This window comes from Pezoporus wallicus, unplaced genomic scaffold (assembly GCF_028554395.1).
Source record: "Pezoporus wallicus isolate ANWC-B61680 ecotype Strahan unplaced genomic scaffold, APGP_CSIRO_Pwel_v1 contig_7842, whole genome shotgun sequence".
NCBI lineage: Eukaryota > Metazoa > Chordata > Aves > Psittaciformes > Psittacidae > Pezoporus > Pezoporus wallicus.
The window spans coordinates 202,979-221,031 of NW_026638766.1; the positions used below are offsets into that span (position 1 = coordinate 202,979).

General features: G+C 40.3%; 1 protein-coding gene across 3 annotated transcripts in view; it reads left to right on the plus strand.

Annotated features, from left to right (window-relative positions):
• JAKMIP2 (janus kinase and microtubule interacting protein 2) overlaps nucleotides 1-18,053 on the plus strand; it is a 43,887-nt gene that overhangs the window by 9,333 nt on the left and 16,501 nt on the right. For all 3 annotated transcript variants that reach the window (XM_057412402.1, XM_057412400.1, XM_057412401.1), the window contains exons 2-8: nucleotides 6,863-7,132; nucleotides 9,144-9,641; nucleotides 11,641-11,850; nucleotides 12,745-12,843; nucleotides 14,747-14,893; nucleotides 16,541-16,681; nucleotides 17,591-17,647. In XM_057412402.1, coding sequence (XP_057268385.1) covers nucleotides 7,004-7,132; nucleotides 9,144-9,641; nucleotides 11,641-11,850; nucleotides 12,745-12,843; nucleotides 14,747-14,893; nucleotides 16,541-16,681; nucleotides 17,591-17,647 — 1,281 coding nt within the window. In that variant the 5' untranslated portion in view covers nucleotides 6,863-7,003. The remainder of the gene's footprint in view (nucleotides 1-6,862; nucleotides 7,133-9,143; nucleotides 9,642-11,640; nucleotides 11,851-12,744; nucleotides 12,844-14,746; nucleotides 14,894-16,540; nucleotides 16,682-17,590; nucleotides 17,648-18,053) is intronic.

The window sequence follows — 18,053 nt, forward strand, 5'->3', positions numbered from 1 at the left end:
TTTCTAGAGTCAGCTCTCGGATCTAGAGCCAGAGTGGTTGGATCCGCATCTTGATTTGGAAAAACCCCTGAGGTTAGGGTTACCTAACCTGAATCCCACTTCAGGTTATCCCTGGCAGAGAGTTGGGTCAGCAAAGTTCCCCATTACCATGTTACTAATCGCTATCTTGGCTCTGGACCCTGAAGAAAGCAAGTTTAGTTTTGAACTTCTGCTTGTTCCCATTGCTAAATCCATTTCACAGTGGAACAAATGTCACTCTCTCCTTGAGCAGAGCCAAGTGTCTGGTAGCAGGGCTCTGGGAGGAGTGTGTGCATGACTTGTGGTCCCTATCTGTTCCTGTCCTTGGAAAGCAGAAAATTAAAGTATAACTGGAAATGAAAGACAAGCCTTAGAGTGAGCTCAGCTGGGGTGAGATCTTTTTTATAAGAAAAAAAAAAAAAAGCCACTTTCTTTTAATTGCAATTTCAGATATAAGCAACTTGTTCAGTGGTGATGGAATGACTTGTCCATGTGACAAATGCCTCCTTAGCAGATCAGAGATGATTACACAAATGAGACCATTCAAAGATTCCTGATAGTCCTTCCCTACTGGAGGTGCTGCATTATCCCCAGAAACTTCCTCCTGTAGATTTTAGGGAATTCAGTTGGATAATAGAAAGTGGGTTCATCTGCTCTGATACAGGTGATCAGGTGATTCATTGAAGTAGACAAAAAGATACAAGCTAGTGCTTGTACCAACACCAAGTATTCTTTACCTTGTGGTAGGGACTTCTAAGAAAGGAAGATATTACTGTGAAATTCTTTCCAGAATTAGCATGCAATGATGATTTGGTTGTGAAATGCAGGTTTCCTGACAGTGCACATTAGAATCCAACCTGACAAGCTGCTTCCTTCTGCTTCCCTTATCTGTAAAGGAGGCAAGTCTTTCTTGCCGCTCTGTAGGTGAGCTTGAGAATGGAAGGTGGGGAAGAGGGGCTGCTCTCTTTATTTTTTTATCTGTATGCTGTAAAAGCTGTTCTGTTGATGCCAGACTTGGTAAATGAAACTTCACAAACTCGCAGGTGCTGCAAACTGCAGCAACCATTTTGCTACATTTTTTTAACATTTAATTAGTGCTTGGTTTGGTGGAGTTGCATGGTTTTGATACGGCTGTTTCCTTTTAAGTGTGGCAGTATATAAATCAAAATAACATTCTTGACAATTAGACACCAATTTCACAATAGCAGGGCAATTTCATGAGACAGTTTCAGTGTTTCCAAAAGAGAAATATAAGAGCTTTCCTTGTCTTTCTTGTTTATGCAGGGAAATTCTTAGTTTTCAGGGGTTTCCATCTACTTAGATTTGACCCCTTTTCTTTCCTCCCCCATCTTGCAGGACTTTCTAATTTTTCTTTTTAGTTCTGGGAAGGGAAAGGATTTAGAAATTACCCAGAGCGGATTTGTCTTGCAGTATTAATCATGAACTGGTCTAGAATTTCATGCCTTCAGACTCAATAGGGTCAATACAATTTTAGGGACAGATGGCAGCCCTCTGGTTGATAGGGTTATAGTGTGAATTTATGGGGTTCTGAAGATCTTGATGTGTTGTGCAGATAATTGTATTTTCTTTATTGATGTTGCTGGGTCCTTTGGGGGGACAAAGTAAATAATGTTGACAAAGAAAATAGAGCGTAGCGCTGTTAGATTTGGAAACAAAATTATAAGCCTAATGTTTCTCATTACTTTTAGCAATATGAATAAATATTATACTTTGTCTGCTGCATGTCAGTAAACAGTCTTATGGCAGCGGACTTCCATGTGGCTTTTTAATGCATAAATACATGCTTGTCTCTTTGTCAGCATTTTGTGTTCCTAATTCTAGCCTAATCTATGCTTTAGCATGATTTGTCTCTTTATTGTATTCATGCTGCTATTTACCAGCTACAGCCTACACTGCCTATTTAGGAAAGTTACACTTGAATTTAGAAGGGCAGCATTTGTTTCATTTCTTTCGCTTTGAATCTAAAGATACTTCACATATCTCTCAGCTCAGATATGTTTTTCCCATCTGGAAAAAAGGAATTTCTATTTTGAGATGAGACTGCTGAGTCTGTTCTTGATTTTTCACAGTAACCCAAGGTGTTGTAGGGCTCCTATGGCTGAATCTGATAAATTGCCGGTTTGAACTGCACATTATATTCATCACGCAGCACCTGTTAGTGAACATTTTCTGTTCTTCTCTCCAGCTTGCCTTGCACAGAGTTTTGTCAGTTATTTTCATTTCAATCCCAATCTAGTGTGCTAAATACATCCATGATTACAGTATGTGTCATCTTGCATTCAGGTCTGTGGTAAAGAAAGTTGAAGTGATAATGAAAGGTGCTCAAACATCTATTCAAGAGGTTACTCAGCAGAGATGAGTTGGGTACTTGTGCCCATCTTCAGTACACATCTAGAGCAGATGATACCTATACAGAAAAGGGGACTGTTCAATTACGTTTTATTTTAAACCTAATTTTATGTTTAAACTTTAATTGGGCTGAATGATGCTTCTCTGGATCTCTGTTGGAAGAGGAAATTAAGATATGCTGTTATGAATAATCTGAATGCTAGTGAACACTGCTGAAGTGTTCTTAGTTAAACCAGAGTTATGAATTCACAGCCTTTTGCTGCCCACCCACCACTGCAGCATTCTAGTACACATGTGGCATTGTTCAAAGAGCAAGAGAAAACATCGGTACATTAATTCATTTGTCAAGATGAAAGGCAGAATGGCTGATTAAGATTCTAAGAGTAAATGGCATCCTGTTTCATTATGTTTTACTAAGTTCCCAGGCTCAGCTGGAAATATGTTTTATGAATTCACTTACACTGGGAGATGTATTGGTCTCCTGCTTGCTGCTCCTATAGCAGTCAATAGCAAAGTTCCCTTTAACACTGTACAGATGTACTGGTAAAGTACTTTTCAAGTGCAAGTGGTTTTTCGTATTTCAAGTAAGGTTTTTTTTTGACTGCAGTTTGGTAGACAAGTGGATAACTTCCACTGGAACTTGTTGGAGGGAAGGAACTCGTTTTTCAATGGTTCTTTGCAGAGCCATTTCACAAAAGTGTTTCTCTGAGTTTTGCTATTTCAGATACCTCTTGTATTTGGTGGCCCTCATGTTAGGCAGCTGTTGTGTAATTAGCGGAGACTTTCTTCTTGCTATAAACATACAGCTATACACATATTCCTCTGTAAAGAGGCCTGCTGGGAGAGGCATTAATGACAGACTGTGGCTGTGGTGACAGCTGTACAGATGCATGCTGTACAAAGTGGACAGTAACATTGGGGTTAGAAAAGGGGTAGTTTTTCTGTCTTTTGGAAAGTACTTTGTTCACTGTAATTGCAATAGGATTTTTGAAGTTGTAAGATTGTTGGGGCAAAGACTGCATTGTAAATTTTTCTCTGTCTTATCCCTCTGCTGTGTAATAACTAACTGAAGAAGCCCTAATTCTGAGGGTTCATTAATGTGCAAGATTGCTACTCTGGATTTGAACTGAAATATTATTGCTGAAACAGAAACTTTTGTCCTGAAATGCAGGTTTGAAATCCATAATTCTGTAGATAAGGGTAAGACATGAAACATGTCTGGGTGCAGTTTGCGTGAGCTAGCCTTGAAAAATACAGTGGTAAGGCTTGTGATTGGGAATTGCTCACCAAGAAGGTGGTTAACTGATCGTCTGGTAAAGGGATGCCTGGCTTAAAAAGAAATTTGAAATGGAGCAATCATTCCCAGCTCCTCAGCACAGGATACAAACTGCAAGAGAAAGAAAAAGAAGTGTTCAAAGCCAGCTGCATTCCCCTGCTTTTTTCACTTTCAGCCTGGAATTAGTTTTTAGGGTGTAATCAGTAAGGAAATCAGTGATAGGAGAGGGATTGGTCTGTCCTTTGTGTTCTTCACTTCTGAGATTCAGGTGTAACCTGGGGAGGGTTTGTGTCTCAGTATGGAGACCTGTACAATTCATAGTCAAGGTTCTGGGCATCCTGTTCTGCTTGGGCAATATCGTGCATGGGCAATTTAGCAGAGAATAAAAACATGCATGACTGATCAAAATGACTGATCCCCAACATCTCTGAAGCAGAGGCTGTACCCAGTATTAACAAAAAGTTAGCCTAGAATGCCATAGAAAAGAAAGAACAAGAGCAAACAGCAAATAAAGAAAAAAAAAATCAAAAGGAAGGCATGGAAGCGGAAAGCAATGGGTGAAATTTGTAGGAAGGAAGGAAAACAAAAGATTAAAGAGACTAGGTAGGAAAAAGCTTTGAGTGGGATTGCTCATCCAGTTGTACTTGTCTTTTTATATTCAACCTTAAAGGTTATGAAGTGCTTTCCTTGAGGCATTTATGTTTTATGTTTTTTTCTGCCTTGGGAAGCAGCACACCATTATTTGCACACTCAATGCTTATTTGCTTTAGAATTCTGGGAATGTGAATAAATAGACTTCTACCTCATTATATCATGCAGCTAAGCTTGAATTGATCTTTAAAAAAAACCCAACCAACTAAAGCAAAAACTCAGACCAAAAATCACCAAAAAACCTAGCCCAAAACCAACCAACAAACAAACTTTGAGATTCAAATGTGCCTTTTCATGCAGCAGCAGTTCTGATTAAGGACAAGTGTAGCCATGATCTCTTGCTGATAAATACTTCACAGCCTATAGCAATGTGTTCCTACTTTCCATAAAAATAGAGGCAAACCCTTCAGTGAATTAATTTAGATTTTCATTCAAGATGTATCTCAAATGTGTGTAGCTGTTACTTCAGAATTTACTGGATAGATTTTCTCAGGAGAGAAGGAAAATACAATCTTTCGTCTGACATCCAGGTTCAATTTATTATGGCTTAGGCATGGGTTTAATCTTGCTATCTTGGATGGAAATCTGCATGTAGATGTGTTTGTTTGTTTGCTTGGTTTTGAAGCTTTCTTTTTCTTAACCAGAGGTTTTCATGGCTCCAACAATAATTCCTACAGATGATACTGACACGTGCTAGTAGAGGACAAAGCTGACAGATGTTCCAGCTGCTATTGTACTTGGTAGACATTTGTCGTAAATAATTCTGCTGGTCTTTTTGCTTACAGTTGTGACTGATGCTTCTTGTAATCTCTAAATAGATGCATTGCCAAATAAACTACCAGGTTTTGAAACAGTTATGAGGGTCAGGTTATTCTCACAGTCGGGGAATGCTGTGGTGGTATTAATTTCCTTGAGCTGGTATGTCTAATGGCATCAGCACAGTGCCCTATGTACTTCATAGGGAGGTCTATATACCGAAGGCTATGTCCCACTGAAACCAAGGAAATTTATTTATGCAGAGAACTAAACTGTTTCTTCTCAGATGTAAAATCTAGGATTTGATCATGTGTACCGCTGAGAACCAGTACATTTTACTGGCTCCCTTCCCACTTCGGGGTTGAGAGTGCTCATTGTAGTAAGGACATGGCAGCTGGTGAAATTATCCTCCAGACTTGCCTAGATTTCCATGGCAGACTGCGGGGACAGTACTCTTCGGTAAATATAATTCGCACCATGTGGGGAAGATGTGATATTGCAAGTTAACCAGGGATTTTTATGAAAGGCTAGTCCCTCACTGCAGTCTGCAAGCAGGTGTTGGAAAAGCAGACGCTTAAAAATGCTTTGGCATAAAATTCAAGCTTTGTGCAATTAAAAGCAACATGTTGGAGAACTGACAAACTCACTGGGCCCCTCCCTCTGAAAGAATGGTAGGGCTGCCTTTACAGGTGAAAAGACACAACTTTGGGCATCTGAATATCACAACACTCTTTAAGCGAAAAAGAATTCCACTGAAAGAAGATAAATCTTGTCTGTAATATTAATTTACTCAAATTAAATGGAAATTGCAGTCCAAAAACCAGTTTCAGGGGTACATTTTTTTTGTTCTACCTCACTCTATCTATTCAGAGCTGCTCTACATAAAGCACAGTAACAAAATATTTTTAAAATTACATATCTTCCTATGTCTCAGTAGGATAGTCGTTCAGATCAGCAGAGTGAATCTGCAAGGTTGATCTGGTTTGTTATCCTTTGTGTTAGAAAAGAATAGTTTAGTTGGAAGGGACCTATGATGCTCATCTAGTCCAACTGTCTGACCACTTCAGGACTGACCAAAAGTTAAAGCATGTTTGTTACTAAGGGCGTTGTCCAAGTGCCTTCTAAACACTGACAGGCGTGGGGCATTGACCACCTCTTTACGGAGCCTATTCCAGTGTTTGACCACCCTCTTGCTAGATAAATGCTTCCTAACATGCAGTCTAAAATTCCCCTGGTGCAGCTTTGTGTATGGATGCAGATACCATTGTGTTTCTATAAGACAGATGAATTCCTGGAAGCAATATTTCACCAGGTTTTGAGAGGTGGAAGAAGAGCTATAGCAGATTGTAGCTGTGTTCTGGAAAGTCTTTGAGTGTGGCACAGCATGTTGAGGGGGATCAAGGGTTGGGAAGGGTAAAGGGAAGATATAGTTGGTGGATGCTCAAGACTAAAGTGCCTGCCTTGTGGTTACCTCAGGCTGCAAGGCTTGGGTTAAATTTACCTGCCCTTTCTAGCCCTGTACTCCCAACAGCAGCAATCCTTACGGTAAACAAGCTCCTGTCTTCATTGCGTGGTGCCCTTTCTGAGAACATAAAAAGGGCATACATGGAATCTCCACAAATATACCAGACTTGCGTATAGAAGCTTGATTGTGCTGGGATCTCCCTTGCAGGTTTTCAGACAAAGATTGCAGTGTTTCGAGAAGCAAGCTCGCTCTTGTGTTCTGTAACCATGTGAGCTGTCATGCTGCACTGTTTACTGACAAATAATAGTATGTCTTATTTCTCACAGGGCTTCCAAAGCAGCTGAGTCCAGGAGCTTAAAGAATGCCATGCAGTAGGTGCTGAACTAAGTGGCACTGAAAGGAACAGAAAAAGATGGCAGTCTGTATTTGAAGTAATTAAACACGTGGACTCTCGCTGATAAGAAACCATGTCCAAAAAAGGACGTAGCAAGGGCGAAAAGCCTGAGGCACTGATTGTTGCCCTACAGGCTGCCAATGAGGAACTCAGGACCAAGCTAACAGACATTCAAATTGAGCTGCATCAAGAGAAATCAAAGGTAAGTGAGGATTTGGTTTTATTTAACAGTGTCTGTGCTGAAGGAGGGAAACACATGAAAAAGGTGGTATTACAGCTGATCAGATGGAACACAACTGTTTCCTAGAATAGTGGTCTGCTGCTTTCTCCTCATACAGCATTTTCTTACTGTGGATGTCCTGTTGCTTGCATGGAAAAGACTTTATTGAGGTACAAGTCTAAGAGGCCTCTGGCACTCAAATGGAGCAATGTGTCTTTTGTAGCACCTTTGGCCATATTCAAGTTAGTGGGTTTCATCCTATCCACTCAGTGTTTAGAAATTGTGCAGTGTTGCTGTTTTTTGAATGGCTGATATCTCAGCAAGACATGCCCTTATTTCAAAGTCAAGTGAAGGGTTCCTTGAGTGTATAGCATGGCAATCCATGTCAACCCTTTCAATCCATCTGCAGTGCAGCTGAATTGTATTTATACCCTAGGGTATGTATGCAGTGTTTAAATCTTGTTTACGTACCACTTGGTCTGCCACAGTTACGGTCTCAGATATGTAGGCTAAAGGGAGATGAGTATCACACACACGGTATAGCCATGGCCCTATGGTATAGACATACCTGTGGAGGTTTGAGGTGCCTCCCAGGTAATTTAGAAACCTTTTAGAAACCTCAGAACTGTGTGCTGCAGCTTCAGCTCTTGCCTGTATCTTCTGCTGAACTTTCCACTCTCTTTTCCTGCATTATTTATGTAGGGCAGCCTTCAGATTTGTTTTCCATGGAGCCTTCTGAGGAAGATGCCTCTCATTTTTAAGGAGTGTTACTTGTCAGAACGATCTGGTGATAGAAACCTACCTTCACTAAATCATCTCCAAATAATCAATTAGGCCTGCAGGCTTGACCACCAGTGTCTCCTGGAGGGCTTTCAGATGACCTGCTACTATGCTTATTTGTATTGACAGGTTTTTTTTTTTTTCCCGTTTTTTTCTTTCTGAAAAAATCATGGAATATAGAATGGGTTTGGTTGGAAGGGACCTTAAAGCTCATCCAATTCCAAACCCCTGCCATGGGCAGGAACTATTGCACTAGATCAGGCTGCTCATAGCCCTGCCCAACCTGACCTTTGAGGTTTGCTTACTCTTCCTTGTGGTCCTTTTTCAATAAGGAATTAACAAGGAAGTTCTTACAATCTTTGAAACCACATTCTTTTTCACTGTAAATGACAAACCTACCAAGTTTGCTTTGAACTGAAACCATTCCTTATCCATTGCTTTCCTTTGGTGTAGGTTCACACAGGTGACTATTGTGGAATTGCTCAGGGTTATGAAGTTACACCTAGAGATGTATTAGTGCAAGTGTACTGTGGACTGGTGGGTTGCTCTGCAACTTTGATTCCGAAACTATGGCCAAAGAACTTTAAAAACTATTTTTAATAAGTACTATCAAATGATGTATGCTAAGTAAAGCTATCTGTTTCATAAGCATAACAACCATGAAGCATGCTTGTCTGTAGATATGTGACTAAGAAGTTACTACAAATGTCTGTGAAAGTGCTGTGTATGGGTTAGAACATTTGTAAAAGATGAAGTGTTTCCTGGACTTTGAGACTTGCACTTTACCTCAGGTGGGATCACATAGAGCCAAGCACTTCTCTCTCATCGGATTGACTGCCCATGGTCATGAAAGTTATAGGAACCTTGCTATATCTGAGCCCTCTAATTTTCTGGTGAATGTGACTGACATTGATGGGATAGAAAGTTGTTAGACAGATGCATGCGTATACATGGGGTCTTATTTCCTTAGGAAATACTTAAGCTACATGTGTCACTGTGTGAGGTAAGACAGGGTTGTTTTGACTTGAGTAAAACTGCATAAAATCTGTGTGAATGCCCTGGGAGTTGGCCTGTATTTTGCTTTAGGAGGGTGAAAGATCATCCAGGTTCTCCAGCAGGGTCTTCCTCAATTTGACATGACTGTGTGTCTGTGTGGGCCTGTTTTGATAACATTATCTTGGGAGCAAGTGACTTTCATTTTATCTCAATGTAGGTTGCTAAACTTGAAAGGGAGAAGACTCAAGAAACTAAGCGCATCCGCGAGGTGGAGCAGCGCAAGCAGACTGTGCAGATCACAGAGCTAAAAGCCAAACTCCATGAGGAGAAAATGAAGGAGCTGCAGGCTGTGAGGGAGAACCTCATCAAACAGCATGAGCAGGAGATGACACGGATGGTCAAAGTCCGAGACAGTGAAATCCAGCGCCTGAAGTCAGCGCTGAGTGCGCTGCGGGATGGGAGCAGTGATAAAGTAAGGACAGCGCTGACTATTGAGGCTCGTGAGGAGGCCAGAAAGCAGTTCGACTCTGAGCGCCTTAAACTTCTGCAGGAAATTACTGAACTGAAATCTGCCAAAAAGCAGGTAGATGAGGCCCTTAACAATATGATCCAAGCCGATAAGATCAAGGCAGGGGATCTTCGGAGTGAGCATCAATCCCACCAGGAAGCCATTTCCAAGATCAAATGGGAGAGTGAAAGGGATATTCGCCGCCTGGTCAGTAACCGAAACAGTTCATGTGTTTTTATGCCATAGTGAGTTTGCCTCTTGTGCCCTTAGCTTTTTCTGAATGCAGAACTCCGCAATGCACCTCAGTTTGCAGAAGTATTACAGGCTTCTCACTGTTATTTCTTAGCAATAAGCAGATCATGGTGAGTTGGTGAGAGAGCAACCACTGTGATGGCAGCTAACACCTTAAAGTGAGGAAATGGTTGGCCTAGCCCGTAAGAATTTGGCTTGCTGAGATGCCAATACATGTGCGCTACAAAGTGTTAGAAAAAGAGTGTTTGCATCTGCGCTTGTGGTCTGTTAGTTTCTCCTGCCCTTGTGATGGTATCCTAAACACATTAATCCATGGCAGGAGGAGAGATATCTTTTGTTTTGTTCTTGGCACAGCCTTCAGTAATTACAGGGGAAAATGAACAAAATGAGGCCCACATTAGCAATGGTGCAAGTTGCCATGTTTCCTCATCCAGGGAGCTGGACCTGCTTGCAATGGTGGAAAGTTTGGCTTGAAAACTGGAATTCAGGATTTAATAGTTAAGTAAAAGAAATAGTGATGTAAGCTGTCAGGAATGATAATTTTTGGGGGGTCATCCTTAACCTGTTTGAAACCTGTGTATGTTCTTCTGTTGCCAGAATGCTCAGTGATGTAGTGCAGACTAGGAGTGGTGGATTCTTCATATCTGCCTTCTGATTTTGACCCTTCTTGCTACTTTGATCCCCATTTGCAGTTTTGTGTAGCCATGAAGACAAACTACTGGGTTTTTTTTGTTGGGTTTCTTTTTTCCCTCATCTGGAATTGAGGCTCTGTCTACATATTTTCATATGAAAAGGAACTATAGTGAAACTCAGGGTAAACCAGAGCTACATATAATAACACTAAGATCAACTCCGGTTGCACCGTTGTGTTGTGTATTTTATTTTCAGCCACTGATGAAAGGCTTCTTGACAGCTATTTACTCACATAAGAAACTTGAACACGTCCAGAATTATTTTTATCTTACACAAGTGTTTTCCAAATCCACTGTATTGCTATTAGAGTGCAGGAAGTTACATCAGGGTGACATCTAGTGAATGGAGATCAGAAGCTAGTCCTACTCACTGGAAAAACAGTCTGGGGAGGACTTCTGCAAGACTGGAAAGTTGCAAGACCAGAAAGTGTCTTTGCCTGAAGCTGCCAAAATTCAGGATAGATACAATTTTTGTTTTCAGGGAACGATTAGTAGTGTTCCCGGATAATAGAACTTCTGTTTTCCAGAGTGATTTGCAAATTCTCATTCACTAAATTTTTTTGAGCTTGATGATGTTGTCAGTTTTGTATCAGTTTTCATGGTTGCAAGGCTTGCATGCTCTGATCTTAGAATTCTAAGTTTTCATCTAGATTTTCCTATCAGCCATCGTTCTCAAAAATTGCTGTGAGGTGAAATAAGTGACACTTTCTTTTTGTCTTGGCTAGACCTGGGGTATTAAATAGAAATTAAGTAACAATAAAATGAATAGCTTGAGTTTGCACTCAGCCAAGGTTAATAGCATAGTAATCACCTTTAAGAAATACTGGCTCTGCACAGATCTTCTGTTTGTCAGAACTGGGCCATAACCTCTCCTGTCCCAACCAATGCAGCTGCATTTACACGAGGAGGAGCTATTCTAAACGTTCTGGGGTTTGTCAGATTTTATACTTATTTTTCACTAGTATCAATGACCAAAATGCAGTGCGAAAGCCTGAACTATTCACCCAGCTATCTGTTAACATTGCACCAGGATCAGTCCCCGGGCTTCACTCGGTAAGGCTAGTGAATCTGCCACTGTGTCAATGTACTGTTATGGCTGAAATCTCAAAGTGTGTTGTTTTACAAGCCTGGTGCAGTGTGATATAGCAGATTTAGATGTTGAACACTGCTGTTAAGTAAACCATACACTACTATATTGGAGAAGGCTAAAATGGTGTTGCGTTTACACAGTAATATTGTTGTGTGTTTTTTCTCTCATTCAGATGGATGAGATCAAGGCTAAAGACAGGATCATATTTTCCTTGGAGAAAGAATTGGAGACACAGACAGGCTATGTACAGAAGCTGCAGCTGCAGAAGGAAGCACTGGATGAACAGCTCTTCTTGGTGAAGGAAGCAGAGTGTAACATGAGCAGTCCCAAGAGAGAAATCCCAGGAAGGGCCGGAGATGGTTCGGAGCACTGCAGCAGCCCTGTATGCAGGTTTTACTTGCTGCTGCAAAGCAGAAACATGGCTGTTTCTCTTGCTTAAATATTTTCTCAGGCCCTGGGAAAACATTCCCACTCTATTCACTACAGAGAAGTTATGTCTATAGATTTTTCAGAGAGAATACTAATGAGATCAAGCTTTGTAAGGCTGTTTCCTCAGTTGCTGTATTTACAGGTATAAAATATATTAAATAATTAGTGCACCTTTGGAAGAATCATTCCATTAACATAACTGCCTGGATAGCACAGATCCTTAAAACCACATAAAGCCACATATGAAGATGGTCAGGAATGGAGAGGGTGAAGGAGGGCATCAGAATCTGGGAGACTTTTGGGAGATCTTTCTTTGTCTTATTCTCCAGGTATGCAGCCCTTGCCATCACTCACAAAGCATGCAACTCACCAGTTGTGTGACTAAATGTATGATGTTTGCACAACAAATGTGTGACTATACCCATGTTTATACATATAAGGAATAAGAAAATAAATGCAATTGATACTGAAAAGGATGTCCTTTTTCACCTGACATAGTGGCTCAGCAAATAGAAGTGAGGTATAGGAAAAAGCAATAAAAATTAGGATCTTTTATCTTTTTGCTTTTTCTTCCCCATCGTAAAAACATACCAACGTCTGTTTGGTTGTTTTCTCTTTATTTTTTTAACAGCTGAAAATTTTCAATTGAAGTGTCCCCCAAACCAGATACTTTCTTCCAAATATATGTATATTTTTGCAAGCACGTTCAATATTGTGAAAATACATAACTACAATTTGCTGATGATGACAGCTTAAGTTGACTGGTGGGTGGTTTTTGAGGCTTCTTTTCCCAAGCATGTATTTTGAAAAGACTCAGTAACTGTATTATATTGTTGCCAATAAACAGGACTTGCGCAGAAACCAGAAGAGGATAGCAGAGCTGAATGCCACAATCCGGAAGCTGGAGGACAGGAATACGTTGCTTGTTGATGAACGAAATGAACTGGTGTGTAGGCTTTGCACTGTCGGACAGAGGAGGTTGGGAGCCATAGGGAAAGGCAAAGAGAGGAGGATCCAAAGATGACAGGCAGTGATGAATATGCCTTTCCCATCCATCGGGAGGCTGAGAATGACTTTTTTAATCCTAGAATTAAACAGTAATTTCATTGAAGTGACATGAGTAAAAAGTCACAATAAAAGTTGAGGCAGAGAGATTTGTAGGTGTCTGTATGAACGCTTATGTTCCCTCCTTGACCTTTTGAGCATACAACAGTGTATGGTGGGGCTTATCCTGTAACTGAAGTAATGTTTATAATCCAGTATTTGACCAGGCTGAGAATAGTGAAGGGATCTAGGGAGACTGGACAGTGGTGAATTGATCCCTTTGTCTGACTTAATCCTAAGTGGTAATATGTGTATGTTGAAGTCAGCATCCTGGCTTTTTAGCCTCTCTGTATTTCCCCTTCTGTGATTAAGGATGAGGGTGTTGAAATTCAACTCATGATTTTTTTTTATTCCTGAGCTAGGACTCCTAATGCACTTGTTTCTCATCAGTTTAGCTGGCTTGAATCTCTTCAAGTTCTTAATGTAGTATTTGCAAAATGTCTTTGCAAGATTGAAAATTACAGATATGTTCATGTGTCTCCAGTTATGAAAAGCTCTTAACTCTCAGACTTCTGTGCCACTGAATAACTTGGAGTCTGATGGGTCAGTCTGAATACCTGCTGCATGTCATTAAGTGTTCAGGCTATTTTTTTGAAAAGAAAAAAAAGTGCTTTTAGAAAGCTGCTGAGTTGTTCCTCACACAACGTGGCTACAACAAACACATTTGGTTAAGTGACCAGGAGTACTGCTGGAAATACTACATGCTTTGATTCGTTCAGATTAGAAACAACTAACTTATTTGTTAGGGTAGGACAAACAGTTGTTTTGTCCACAGCTTTTCTGATCAAAGATGTAATGACTTCCTAGCTGCTCCCCCCTTTTCTGTTAGCAGAAGGGATTGTCAGATACTTGCTAACCTGCTTCAGACTAAATCACTGGTTCAGTTTAAATAGCCTAGTAAGATGATCTGGTGATGTAAGCAAGTGTGGTTGACTGTGCTAAATAGCTACAGAAAACTCTTGCAGTCCTTTCCTCAGCAGAACTGCAAGGGGCAGGAACCTCCCAGTGACAAAGAATACTACAGAACTGGGACAGTGCCTTTGTTAAGTAGATCATCTGGACACAGAGATGATGTCTTTTCAAGGCGACATGACATCTTCCTTGTTCTCCCTTAGAGAAAGAAAATATAGCTATAAAACACTCAGTGTTACTGAATGGAACTATTTTTTTCAGAGGAAGAGATCTTGCTTAAAACTCTAGTTGTACCAATACTGGAACTTCCAAGCATGCCCTAAGATATCTTCCTATCTTAACAGGATTTGATGACTAAATGTCATGTGATTTCTTGATTAAAACAAAGTTCATTGTGCATGTGCACAAGTATTTCACTGTGTGGCATTAAAAACCAGAGTTACAACTATGTTGTTATTGCTGTGATCCAGACTGAGTAGATACCTATGCAAATCTGTCTTTCAGTGAGAAAATCGGTGAGTTTCTTGCAGATGAAGCACAGGTCATTTCAGACTTTTGTAGCAGCTTTGCCTGACTGTGTTGGGTTGCTTCATTTCTAAGTCTCAGTTTCTCGTTGATAAAGCCATCTTTTGGAAATGAATATGCAGAATTATGTTTTGAGGTATATAGATAAAGCTATGTAAGCTGTAAACATCAGTTCCACTAAATCACTTTGGTGTTTTACTGGGACATTAGTCCGATAGGGAAGAAATAAAAGGACTTCTAACAAAGGAGTGAGAACAAACTCTTTTATTTGGATTATTTACCATTATTAATTGCTATTATCAATACAGCTGAAGCGTGTCCGAGAAGCTGAGAAACAATGTAAACCTCTTCTGGAAAAGAACAAGTGCCTCACGAAGAGAAATGATGAACTTATGCAGTCTTTGCAGCGTATGGAAGATAAACTCAAAGCAGTTACTAAAGAAAACATAGAAATGGTTGGTATCGAAGAGCAAAGTGAGAATTGCTGTAGATCTATGTCTGTTATGGTAGCCACATCTGCATAGTGTATGCATGTATATATGTACAAAAGAAGTGTTGTATATCGTGTGTAATACTACTGATAAGATAAAACCATGCTTATGTCTCTGTATAATAGATACATACTGTAACATCATGTATTGCATACAATACACTTAAGTGAATGCCTAATATGTGAATGTAGAATGTTTACTAAGATCTCCAAGATTAGAATATTGAGTTTCAATTATTTAAAAAAAAAATTAATAATAATTGCATCAGAATCATATCACAGTCTACTGTTTGGCATTTGGGACTCAAAAAGGAAGCTATTAAGAGTGATGTTTTCAGCCAGTGTGATGTTCATCTTTGAATATACATGTTCTTGTTATTGCTGATGATGGTGAAGTCCTGGTCTGGCACTGAGCGTATACGGTCTTCCCATAAAACATAAACATGGTAGATGGGTATGGGAAAGGGTAATTCTGGTATTCTAAATTTGTCTAGGGTTATCAGTTTCACATCCGGGATATGTTAAATGGGGTCAAAGCACTTATGCCTGTGTCCTTCAAACGAAATTTCCCTGAGTATCAGTCAGAATCCACTCCCTACACATGCACTGAGATTGCTTTGGCATTAATAAAATCAGGAGGTGGAAGTTCTGGGTTGCCAGATGTAAGATGGCAGGCTGAGACAACTTCCTGTAAGTGTGTTTGTGTTCCTTGTCTCTGGCTTGCACCAGCACAGTCACGAGCAGGCTGACTTCTGCAATGGATGCAGCTTTCCTGCGATTAGGATAAGAGGATCAGATTCACTTTCTTGAAAAAAAAGCTTTAGTGTTACAAGGTTAAGCCCCTTTAAGACTCTGCAATTCAGGTGTCACAGGTCAGAATTGTTCTTCCACAGCTGTGGTAGTACAGATCACAGCCCCTTGGGCTGTCCCATAGCAGAGAGAAGAGATCTGGCCATGTGCATGCATTAGACATCAGCAGTCACATGTTCTAACTTAGCTCCCTAAGATATACTTTTTATACTATCGATGCCCAAATTATGGAAGCTAGCAGGCTGTGGGTGGATAGAGCAATTCTCACGGGCTGTAGCCATCTCTTATCCCAGGTAGGATGTGGATTTCTACTTAAAAGTGATGTGGTACCACAGTTTTTTGCCTTTCCTCTTCTTCCTACTGGTTATATGTCTTACATGTGACTAAAGCATGTCCCTCTCCTCAGTGTGTATGGCCATGTGATGGGTATCAGTAAGGGCATGGGGTCGCAGGAGTAGATACTGTTTTGCATACTCACCAAACAGGTAGGGAGTTCAGCTGAATTTGCCATATGTTAGGGCATCTTGATACATGGCAAAGGAAGAGCTATGGGTAAAGGCTGCTGTAGAGGCTACCTTGCCACGCAAAAAGTAAATAGGTAAAGCTTTGTTTTTCTGGTTGAAGAACTCAAACTTCCTGTGCTGCTCTATTGTTAAGAAGTGCTGGCACGTATAAATAAAGTTATAAAAGTGATGTTTCTGAGGGATATTTAAAGGCTGTGCAGCTTAAATGTCTAATTTTTAGCTGAAGGTGGTCTTTTAATTGCTGGATCTTACTTTATCTGTTTTTCTTCCTACCACAGAGAGAAAAAATTACATCACATCCTCCTCTAAAGAAATTAAGATCTCTCAATGACCTGGATCAGGCTAATGAGGAACAAGAAACTGAATTCTTAAAGCTTCAGGTCATAGAACAACAGAACATAATTGATGAGCTAACGAGGGTACGTCCAGAGCACCAGGAAATTAGGAACAATTCCTATGTACAGTTCACCACTGATGGTATTTCTTCTTGTAACTAGAGATCCAAGGGTTAATATCTTACTTTTAACACCTGCAGATTTTCAGATGTAGGTGTGCAAGGGAGCAGTTTAATTGAATTTCTAGTGGGGCATCAGCCCTTACAACTCAAAAGTATAACTTATATGAGAACTGAGCTCTAGAAATGAACGCAGACTAAGAACTGTGGAGCTTGGGAAGGTACCTACATGTTCACAAGGCTGTTTTGTTTTACTGCTATAACCTAAGCTACCATTCAAAAGTTTCCATAACAAGAGGCAGGCACACAGTGTGATACCATGTGCTGGGAAAGCATGTGCTGCTAGATGGTGGTTCACTCGTTCTCCTGTCATTTAATACTGACAATCCCTTTTTCAGCTGACTTTGTATTATGATGTTGAGGGTAAGGAGAAAGAGACTCCAAAACACACTGTTGCCTTTTCTAAGAGGTCATTGCTAGGAGGGGTGAGATCAACATTACCATCATGTAACAACTTTGAAATGGGCAGCATCTCCTTTGCAGGGAAGGTGAACAGCCTCTCACACAAAGCCCAAACCAGGCCCCTGCAACAGACTTCCCAGTGATTTTAACAGGAAATCCATCTGTGCCTGTCATTCAGCATCCTGTCAAGGCAACTGCACAAGGGTTTTTCTGCAGATATCCCATCTTCCTCAAGTGGTTTTCAGCTGACATGCATAGAGATTTGGGTATGAATCCACCCACCTGGAATCAGATTGCTGTTTGAATGTATGAACAGAGAGTTGGTGAAAGCCCAATGATTTATTTCCTCTGTAGATTTGGCTTTCTAAAGCTGCAAGCAAGATGAGAGTTACTTTTTAATTTTATTTTCCAGGACAGGGAGAAACTCATTCGTCGCAGAAAGCATAAAAGAAGCTCAAAGCCAATTAAAGTAAGCGAAAAATGGTTTTTGGTTTATAAAAATACTAGTAGGCTCTGTAGGAAACACGCTTTAGCAATCTGATTAAAGAGAGCTTTGTGGATTATAACAATCTGCTTTAGTGATCAGGTTTATAAACACCTTACACTTTGGGAGAGCTTTTTAACTCCACTTTGAAATTCAGTTAAGGGTATGTAGCTATTTTATTTCCAGTAAAATGGGGTTTCGCCCCCTCCCTCTGAAATAGTAATAATCTTCTTTCCATCTGGTTTCTATAAATACTGATCTCAATATCTATTATGCTGTGGTGTATTTACATTTCCAGATGCCCTCCCATCTATCTTCTGCTGTTTTTCATAGCACATATGGGTGAAAGCAAAATCCTTGTGCATCTTTATTCTTCAAGTGGTAGTTCTTA